The sequence below is a fragment of the Zingiber officinale genome, chromosome 3B (assembly GCF_018446385.1).
Source record: "Zingiber officinale cultivar Zhangliang chromosome 3B, Zo_v1.1, whole genome shotgun sequence".
Lineage (NCBI taxonomy): Eukaryota > Viridiplantae > Streptophyta > Magnoliopsida > Zingiberales > Zingiberaceae > Zingiber > Zingiber officinale.
Window position 1 is genome coordinate 4,624,374 of NC_055991.1, and position 10,554 is coordinate 4,634,927.

The 10,554-nt window shown below is 33.9% G+C and overlaps 1 protein-coding gene across 1 annotated transcript; it reads left to right on the top strand.

Moving 5' to 3' along the window:
- The first annotated feature begins 5,708 nt into the window (after window positions 1-5,708).
- On the top strand, window positions 5,709-10,106 carry LOC122055604. Its single transcript, XM_042617114.1, has 9 exons — window positions 5,709-5,977; window positions 6,076-6,173; window positions 6,287-6,373; window positions 6,475-6,637; window positions 6,725-7,357; window positions 9,219-9,361; window positions 9,437-9,628; window positions 9,707-9,797; window positions 9,873-10,106. Exons 1-9 carry the CDS (start codon window positions 5,801-5,803, stop codon window positions 10,089-10,091), a joined length of 1,803 nt encoding a protein of 600 aa, XP_042473048.1. The 5' UTR covers window positions 5,709-5,800; the 3' UTR covers window positions 10,092-10,106.
- The last annotated feature ends 448 nt before the right edge of the window (window positions 10,107-10,554 follow it).

Genomic DNA, 10,554 nt, shown 5'->3' on the forward strand with positions numbered 1-10,554 from the left:
TGTCGTTAATTGAGTTAAGTTTTATTGTGTTTGATCCTTATATCTAAGTGTGTAGAAATTTAGAAACACAAAAAGTTAATTAGAAGACTTAGCTAGCAAGAAAAATGGCACGGGAAGCAGGTCGACGACCTTATTGCATCCGAGGGACGAGGTGTTGTAGATGAGTATACTAGCGAATGAGAAGGATGCGCACAATGCTTCCGAGGGATGAGAAGTCTGAGCGGAAGATTGCTCGATGAGAAGGCCAAAGTTGGGTTCAAGTGAGCTCAACTTTGGGTGATCGGAGAATCACCTAAGCGACCGGAGCAATAGCCAGACAAGTCAACACAAAGTTGACTTGTCCAGACGCCTAGACCAAGTCCAGGCGCTCGGATTCCAAGCGTCTAGACCACCTTGGGCCAGAATACGCTCCATCTCGAAGATGTTGTAGTGGGGATAGAGTCCGGGTCCACGTCAGCAACATTGTAAGCGCTCGGATCGGTAAGGCCCCTGGGTGAGGGTAAAGTATTATCATCGAGCCGTTGAAGAATCATTGCAAAACATATAAAGTGCACCACTGGGGGTGTTCGCATTTGCTCCTGACGTCCAGAGATGTCACGTCATTCCAGTAAGTTATAAATAGAACTCTGATCCTAGGAATTGAATATAATACTTATACTTTCATCTACAAATTTTATTTTTCTGTTTGTGCTTCAAGTTTCTATAATAGGTTTTTCCATCTACATCGAAGGAGAATTCTAGTTTACTTCCATTGCCTTTGATTAACAACCTCTCCGATTGCAAACCAAATAAATCTTGAGTCTCGTATTTTTTTTTATGTTATTATTTTTGACTAACTAATGTATGTTGTCTTTGCTAAAGTATAAAATAAAAGATTTATTTTAATTTTAACTTTCATGCTATTAACCTCAACACACTTTGGTCCTCAATTTTCATTACATACAAAATATAGATTGCACAAGTGCTTCCAAATTTTTTTTAAAATTAACAATTTAACAAGGGAAAATTTTGGAGGTTACAAACTTGAAATGAAACATTAATTACACCAAAAAAACTTTAGGGCTATAAATTGTTCATCATCCATCCACATAATACACACTCTTAACACCACTTTTAACTAACACATGCGTAGATTCATTCAAAATAAGAAATAGTGTCAAAAACTTAGATCTAATATCAATATTGGGCAATGATGAGAATGTTTAATTACAAAATTGATTTTCTGTAATCCGAATATCTCATTACATGATCTCGATATTTTACATATTGACTCAAATTAATTTAATGGAACAAACAAAAAATCAAGTTCACACTTGAAATGTGATTTCAATATTGGATTTACGCTCCAACCCTCTAATATGTTATCAAGGTTAGATTTTATGAATAATCATTATTTTAAAGATTAGTAGTCGTTCATGATTTATCTCTTTCGTATTGGTCCTGAGATGAATTAACGAAAACGTTGAGCATGAATATATTCATCTTTACCATTAAAATTAGATTTTAGCAAAATGGGTACAAAATGGATATTATTGATTGCTTCAACCCTTTATTGTATGAATTGTTGTTGATGAGTAAAATCCTCTAATTTATCTCTCTTTCAGCGAGTAGAGGGCCCCTAAAAAATAACTGAGGTGTCAATTTCACTTTTTTATTGTCACTTTATCATATCTAGATTAGTACGAATACTTTCATAAAAAAAATTATCTAGATAAAGATTTGATAATTTTTTATCATCACTATCTTACACGTGTACAAAACACATGTGAATATTAATCCAATATATACATGTTATATTCTACTACGATGATTAATTATAACTCTCATAATTTATCTGAATCTCACTCGAGACTCAGTTAGACTAAACTCCAATAAATTAATTTTGACCTATAGTTAACTCTTAACTAGAGCCAAGAGAATTTAATAATCTCATTCTATTCCAATAAAATTATGAGATTGCACTATTAATCCAACTGAAATTTCCGAAGCTTATAATTAATAAATATATCTCTGATTTATCAATCTAACCCTTTTGACAATTTTAATAATAGAAAAAACGCACTCTTTTAACTTTATTTGTTCTTTCTCTAACACATTAAGTCGGGAGATGTCTCAGTGTTTAGGAGAAATATGTATTTTAAAGTATATGTTTTCATTTCGTTTTCGAAGAAAATGACGATTGAGTCGACATGCTAGTTTGTTTTGGAAAACCTAATTAAATTTTTTGTTTAGTTAGGTCTTCCATAGACTTTGTTTTTTTGTCCCTCTCTCTGTATATTTAGCTTTTCCTTTGGTTGATGTAACGCTATGAACTAATGCTCAAATTTGTTTTTAGATTCAAGACAAACCAATAGTGAACTCAATCAATCAAAATATCTTCGATTTGATTTAGTATAGTCTCGAAGGAGGACATGCTTCCCTTCAATGATTGTGTTTGGAGGAATACCATATGAATTCTTAATTGTTTTGGTGAAATTACAATAGTTGTTTATGTGGCAAAAGGTGGAGTTTTATCGACGGCTTTATGTATTCCCAAAGGTGTAAATCATGAGAGTTTATTCAATTTTAGCCGAACGGTCTCTCAAGACAGAGCCACGAGCTAACTCGAAGTAATATTTGTACCTGTCGGGAATTAAAATATATCCCTTTAATTTGATGACAAGCCTTGTCTGAGTATCAACTCAACTATATAGCGGAAATTAGCTTGAAATTAAGAAGCTAAGTGAAATTTAACCAAAATACTTGATGTCTCATCATTTTCCAATTAAGTTGGATTGCAGGGTATGTAGTTTGTGTAATGTGAATGAGTGTCAAATTACTATATAAAATAATTAAGCAAGATTTTTTTTATATTAAAATATATTTTCAAATTAGATTAAATTTACTTCAATAATATTATACTATTTTGGTCAAAATTGCTGCATGTCAAAGTTATTATAAAATAATATTAATCAAACTTTACATTATAATAATTTTGGATAAAATTATAGATTTTATTTTGAATGAAGTTGTTAAAATAATTACGGGGAAATAATTATAACAATATTTGAATAATGGTATTTATAGAACTGTAAATCAACAAATATTCATAAATAAATTTCACAATAAAATTTATTTCTGATCATTTAATATATAGTAAAAAAATATTAAAAACTAATTTTCAATTAATTAAGTTTTTGAATAATTATAAATAAATAATTTTATTAATTTGTGTAAAAATAAACTATGTATATATTTTTAAATGGTTTAAATTATCCATAATATATTAAATTAATATTTTACTTTCTTGCGCACAGATTTAGGAATTTCTCATTTTGTATATTAACTTTCATAATATCAAATGGCGGAGCACATTCCTATTATACCCCTATTCGTCGCTTCTCATTGCACTCAAAATTTTGTTCTTATCTAAATTTTTACTCTACTTATTCAGTCAGTCTTATCCTAAACAGAAAGATGGACCTGTAACATTTAAAAACGGAAAAGTTTGATATTTTTCGAGTAAAAAATTCTATGAACTCATTGGCACTTTCAAATGGACCTTAGTTTTGGTTTAAAGTGATTCATTAGTTAATTTTATCCAAAAAAAAATAAAAAATAAAAAATGACTGATTAACTTAAAGAATTTTAAATCATTTTTAATGAAAATTAATATATTATTAAAAATCTCTTTAATAGATTTAACCCTATTTAAAATCGGTGAGAGCTAAAATATCGATGAGTTAACTTTAAAATTGACTGGAAGAAGACCTTAAAGCAAGAACTCTTACAAGCTCACGAAGAGGGAAGTAAAAGGAACATTAGCAAGTTGTCAGGGGATGCCTCAGTGCGACTACTTCGACGCTTAAGTTAGTGGAGTGGAGGAAAAATAGAAGATGAATAATGAAAAAAAAATGAATTTAGGATGCACACAGAGTGAAAAACATACCTATGCCCATGAGGGTGGGGTCCTTTTTATGTCTCTCTAAAGTTTTTCATTGTAATCTTTCTCATTAATGAGTATTTTATAATAATTATGGAAATGTCATATTGATGTATTGAGCAGTCCTATCACCCATATTCTATATGTATATAATAAAAATGTGGAACCATATAATGATATTGTTGCACGTGCCTCTGACATCTCATACACAACATTTAATGTGGTTGGGTCCGTGAACCTCAGGGTGTATTGGACTTTTAGGGCCTAACCCTCATAGGATAAATTTAATGGGGGCCAAGGACTAATGCAAGATATAGGAGCTAAGCCTAGGGTTGTGGGCGAATGACGTGTCTGTTCATCTATACTAGTTTGAAAGGAATTTAGTCCCTAGAATTGGAGGAATCTGATCGAAATATGATGAATATGTGCTGATGGGATAAAGGAGTCAAGGGAGCGTGGTCCTCGTGAAAGCGAGGGATCCAACCAGTATGTGATAAGAATTACCTGATCGACAGAGTGTCTATGAATGAATAAGAATGTTGGTTTGGAATATTTGTCAAGATTTGGTCAATTTGATCAATTGATAGTCTGCTCAATTCGACAAAATGGGGCATTGAATCGAGGAAGCATACCCTTTGGGATTGAGATAATCTACTCGGCTGGACTAAGAAAGGTGGAGCCAGCCACTGGGTCACGAGAATGGTATCCACAATTATAGTCACATTTACTTAACTGAGATTGATCATCTCGTCAATAAAAGGGTTGATCATCTTATCATACGTAGTCACTTTCACTATTATCTGCATCAATATTCATATTGTCAAATTTAAATTTGATTGTGTAAATTAAGAATGATAATTTTTTGAATGAGTAAAATAAAAATTTAAAGTAAGAGAGAAACTTCTAATCATAATAAAAATAAGAATATATAATATCGTCAAATTTGATTATGTAAATTGAGAATGATGAATTTTTTGAACGAGTAAAATAAAAATTTAAAGTAAAGAGAAAAACTTTTAGTCATAATAAAAATAAAAATACAGATTGTTGATTATGTAAATTGAGAATAATGAATTTTTTTGAACGAGTAAAATAAAATTTTAAAGTAAAAAAGGACAATAATACACATAAGAATACAAAATGAAAAATCTTAACAATTTGTCATATTATTTTAAACAATAATAAAATTAAGAATTACAATATTGATAAAAAGTTAAAATTCTATAAGATTTTTAATAAATATTTTTAATATATTTTTTTAATATTTTTTTTTTATTTTTTTGAAACTATGACTATTTTCTTTGAGGGACCTTTATATAAATATATTATATTATATTATTATTTTTAGACACATCCTCATTAATTTGCAATCGCCAAGGCGGCTTTTGCGCAAAATTTGAATCCACATAAGTTCGGGTCCCTAAGGTTTCTCTTTTCTGGCCACGTAACCCACAAACCCACCATCGTCGAAATTGGATAACAGCCGAAGAATTTATCTCTAGGCGCTGGGAACGAGAGATGGACGGCCAAAATCGTCGGGTGGGTCCTCGGGTTGGACTCGCAATGTGAAATTCTATCCGACGGTCACCACCATTCCATCATCGGTCCCATCCGAGGAGGAAACAGAAGCCACTCTTTTCCAACTAATCCAGAAAGTGTACCACATTTCTACGTCGCGGTCAACGATCGAGCAAGGCGGAACCCACAGAGTTCTGAGAGGGTAGATCTGTGAGTCTATGAAAGAATACATTTGACGAAATGATGCGCTTTTATTGACCCCAACGGCGCGGTTTCAAATCGCGCTCCAAAAATTTGACGAATCCCTGCTCCCTCCCTTTTGCCTCGCTAATCGTCTCCTCTCTCCTTCCCGGATCGCCGATGGCTGTCCCTCGCACCCCCAAGGGCAATGGCCACCGCGCCGCCGGGAAGACCAAGAAGCCGGACGAGGCTGCTTCCTCTGATGCTGCCTCCCCACGCAAGCGCACTAAGTCTCCCGGAGTCCGGGTCGTCGGCAATCGCATCTACGATTCTCAGCGAGGGAAGACCTGCCACCAGGTGATAACTGCTTCCTCCTCCTCTTAAGTTTCCATTTTTGTTCCCGAGCACTCACTACGGAAGAGTTCTCACTCGTTTTGCCACGCGAGGTGGCGCAGTGTCGGCAAAAGACGATGGATTTCACGGCGGCTTGCAAGCAGATGAAAGGGGGCAAGATCTGCACTATAAAATTCTGCCACAAGTGTCTTCTTAACAGGTTCCTTGGATTTGCCATCTCTTGCTAGTTTCCCTTTTTATTTATTTATTTATTTATTTTGTTAATGGTTTCGTTGAGATCCGCTGGCGGTGGATGCCTGATTTGGGTTACAGGTACGGGGAGAATGCAGAGCAGGTGGCGGTGCTAGAGAACTGGAGTTGTCCAAAATGCCGTGGCGTTTGCAACTGTAGTTTCTGCATGTGAATTGCTCTACTTCGTCTAGATGGCTATATCAAGTTGATTTTGGCAAACTGGGTTATTCCATTTTGTGTGACTAATGGTGTCGGATTTTCTTTTGCAGGAAAAAGAAGGGCCAGCAACCGACTGGGATTCTCATCCATGCAGCTAAAGCAACTGGATTCACATCGGTGCACGAATTGTTGGATAACAAAGGGTCTGAAGTGGTTATCGCTGCTGACGGTTTAAGAAGTCTGAGCGCAGGAAATCCTCCCAGTTTGAAAAGGGTAAGCTTTCATGTTTGATTTTTCCCCACTGATTAATGCACAAATATTGCCTTTTCAGCGCTTATACAGAGCATGAGTCTTTGATAGGGTACAGGAGCTTCGAAAAGAAGCCGCAATTTGGAGAAATTCCCTGATGGTCAGGATGCCGTGCTTTCGGTTGACAGCAATGCTGAGAAAGATGAATCGCTGCTGAAGAATGAAAGAACAAAGTCATCAAAGAAGCTAAAATTTATAAGTGAGAATAGTGTTGGGCTTGCTGATGACAATGCAAAACCGAAAAATGGTAATAAGGAAGCAAAAGACGTAAAGAAAACCTCTGTCAATTCAAAAAATGATGACATGCATTCAGGAAGCAATTTGCCAAGGCCTCCTATACAATCAAATGGATGTGAAGGTGGTGTCATAGCTGAGAAAGAAAAATTACAAAGCAAACCAACAAGCAAGAAACCGGTCTCTCAGAAACATGTCACTGGAAAGTCAAATTTTGCTGAAGCCAAAGTGTTAGTTGACACTCTGAACACAATTGCTAATGGCAAAAGTCATCTGAAAGCAGATAAGTCCAGGAAATGTGCCATCAAAATAAATCAGCCAGACCAAGAAAATGTTGCGCCTGTGGTTCCTCTGGGCACACCATTACTAGAGGTTGCAGGGTCTGATTGGACAGCTGAGGATGTTGGAGCAGCGTTGCAATTTTTGGAATTCTGCAATGCCTTTTCAGAGGTATAAGTGTTACATTAATCAACATACAAGTATAATATTCCAGTTTGTTGATTAAGGGTGCTTCTAGTTTTCTGTGGTATCATTTATATGTATCCTTGGTCTGTTCTTTTGTAACATCAATTTGAATGTTTTGACCTAATACCACTAGACTTTTGATTTGGGATATTCTGTATTTCTACTTGGATGGTTCATTTGTAGATCGAATACTGAGTTGCTCTATATGGTGTCTTTGTCTGTACAAGAATTTGGAGCAAAATTCAAGGCATTATTATTAGTGATCCAAATGGTGCAATGTAAAGTGTTGTGTTTAATATTGAGATGGAAATTTGTTTCTTTGTCTTTTTCTTCCTATTATCAGAAAAGCACTTTACAAACATGTCCTTTGAATTTATAGCTAAGACCCTAAGTATTGTAATATTTACAACTTCATCCCTACACTATGCTATTTCCTTTTCTATCCTTAGCAGTCCCCTTTAAATTGGTTCAAATACATTGTTAAATCTTAGGTCGTTGCAAATATAATCAATTTTGGGTCCTCTTAATGGTTTGCTCGGAAGGTTTGCTAACTGAAGGGACAATTTCATTCAATTGCAGCTCTTCATTTTTTTTTAAATAAAGTGATGATCAATGTTTTATGTGCTTTATTCTCTCTTAAAACATTGCATTGGATGGTATGTGCATTATAGCTTATTGCAACAACAAAGCTTCATTGGTTCCATACACCACAACCTTACTAGGTAACTATTTAAATCTAAATGAGTTCACATGTTGCTAATTTCATGACCTTATATTTTGCTTCAACACTTGATTTTAGTACTATAGTTTGTTTCTTGCCTTTCTGGAATGATATGAAACATTGAGATAATGTTATGGCCATGCCATACTAAAGAAGAACAACTGGAAATTTACCAAAGCAAGCCCCTAAAGATTGCTTCTGTTCTATAGTACTTTCTCAAGCATTCACAGCAAGATATTTAATTCTGCTAGACATGATATTTTTTTACTATCAAATTTATTTTTAGTTTGCCATATCTTTGTGAAAGCGTGTGCACATTAGATTCAAAGTTCCTTGTATGAACTACGAAGATTTTACAGAAGAAAAATTTGAGCTTATTGATTGCAGAAAGTAAAAGCAAATGCTTCACAGAAAAGGAAGAACTGTGCCACTTGAAAAATTGGATTTTATATTGAGAATTATCTTACTTTATAATATGACAATAAACAAAGAATAGTGATTTAAGACAAAGGTGACAACTTAATAGGAAGATTGCATATTGGTCGATTTTTTTTTTGTTTCATAGTAGTCAAATAAAGTATTTGCTTGTATAATCAGGCAAAATAACTGTACAACATCAATCATTTGAGTGTATTTTGGGTGGTGTGGTGGTTGTTTGCTTATTCAATATTGGGATGGATGTGGATGATCCCTTAGTTGAAACTCTGGCTGCCATCATTGTTGGGATTGCTTATTCAGCTACATTGATTTGATTCACCTTTCGGTTGTGCCAGTGAGAAATCATTGTTCTTCTTAACTGTAGTATGGTATGTGAGAAAATGAATATCATGAAATATCAAAATGTAAAATGATGTAATATTTAAAAATTATGGTATTCTCATTCTCTATGAATTTTCCAGCAAAGGTCATCAGGTGAATTTGTCAATTCTTATTATGTCTAATTCCAAGAATTTCCTTGGCTCCACAACTGATTGGCTCATAGCTTATAACCCAGTTATTTGTAATACTTTTTTTCTCTTTCTTTTCTACTATTCATGAATATCTGAAACCAAATGTGCTTTCATTTTGTAATACAATTGGCTTTGCTGGATGCTAATTCTTTCTCCAAATTCGTCACCCTCTTAGGTTCTTGATGTACATAAAGGAGAACCTGAATGCGTTCTTAGAGAATTAGCAAGAGGACGGGTTGGGCGCGGTGGACTTTATTCTTCAGTTGTAAAATTTCATGTCAAATTGTTATCGTTTATCCAAAAGGACATGGGCGAAGAGTATGATACCTTACCTTCAACTTGTGGAAATGTTCTGTATATTTATTTTAATCAATTTTTTTTATTGTCTGTTAGTTCCATCTCATATTCTGTGAATAGCGGAGACAAATGGTTGCAATCTCTTGTTAAATACATAGATGAGAATGCTTCTGTTTTAAAGATGCCTTTGGATTTCTTGAAGAAGGATTCATTGTCATATGATAGCATGGATTGTTCAAATAAGCTCAGACTTTTGAATCTACTATGCGATATGACTCTAGGAACTGAGTGAGTGACCAAGAGTTTTTTTATTTAATTTATCATTTCACTCACATCTTTTGATAGTTGTGATTTTATCTTTGACAGAGCACTTAGAAACTGGATTGATGAAGAAAATAACAAGTATATTGAAAGAAAAAAGGAGGCGAAAGAGAATATCATTGCTGCCAAGAAAAAGGTTTCATGTCCAATAAGTTACTATGTTTTGTTGTTGAATTGGTTGTTGAACTTATGTATTCTGTGCACTGCGCAGGGTAATGATCTTAAGAAAAAACTAAAAGATGATGTTGCAAAAGCTATGCTATCTTTAAGAGACAAACCGCTTTCTGTTGCTGAGCATGAGAACCTCGTTTCTCACATAAGAACAAAAACAGAGAGAGCTCATGCTGAGATGCTTGAGATGATGGAGCTATTGCCAACTAGTATGTCCTCAGTTGTTGATGCCTTGAGTTATTTTATAAATGGTTTTTGAGAGGATTGCTTATATTTCACTTTTTGTAATTTCTGGTTATGTTCAGTGGAATTTTGCTACAAGATTGTATGAATCATCTATCGAATTAGGTATTATGAGGTTCTTACTTAGAATTTTGGAAGTGTACATATTTCTTAGGTGTTTTTTTTAAATATTTATTTATTAGTTCACTGAATAAATTTTTGAATCAACCCTGTAAAACTTCACGTTTGTAATTAAATTACCATAATTCAAATAGAAAGGCTTCTATCTATCTATACTTTATTCTAAAACTCATGATGACCATGTCTATTGGGATGAACTATTAATGATCCTGCCATTCTACTGAACTCTTAATGCTTCTCTGCTTATTTCTATTGTATAGTAAAAATTCAACCTTTCTTTATTCTTTTATAATTTAGTTTCAGATTTACTGAGTTGACTATATTGTCAAAAGACAGTTACTTAGGTTTGGTTATAACAT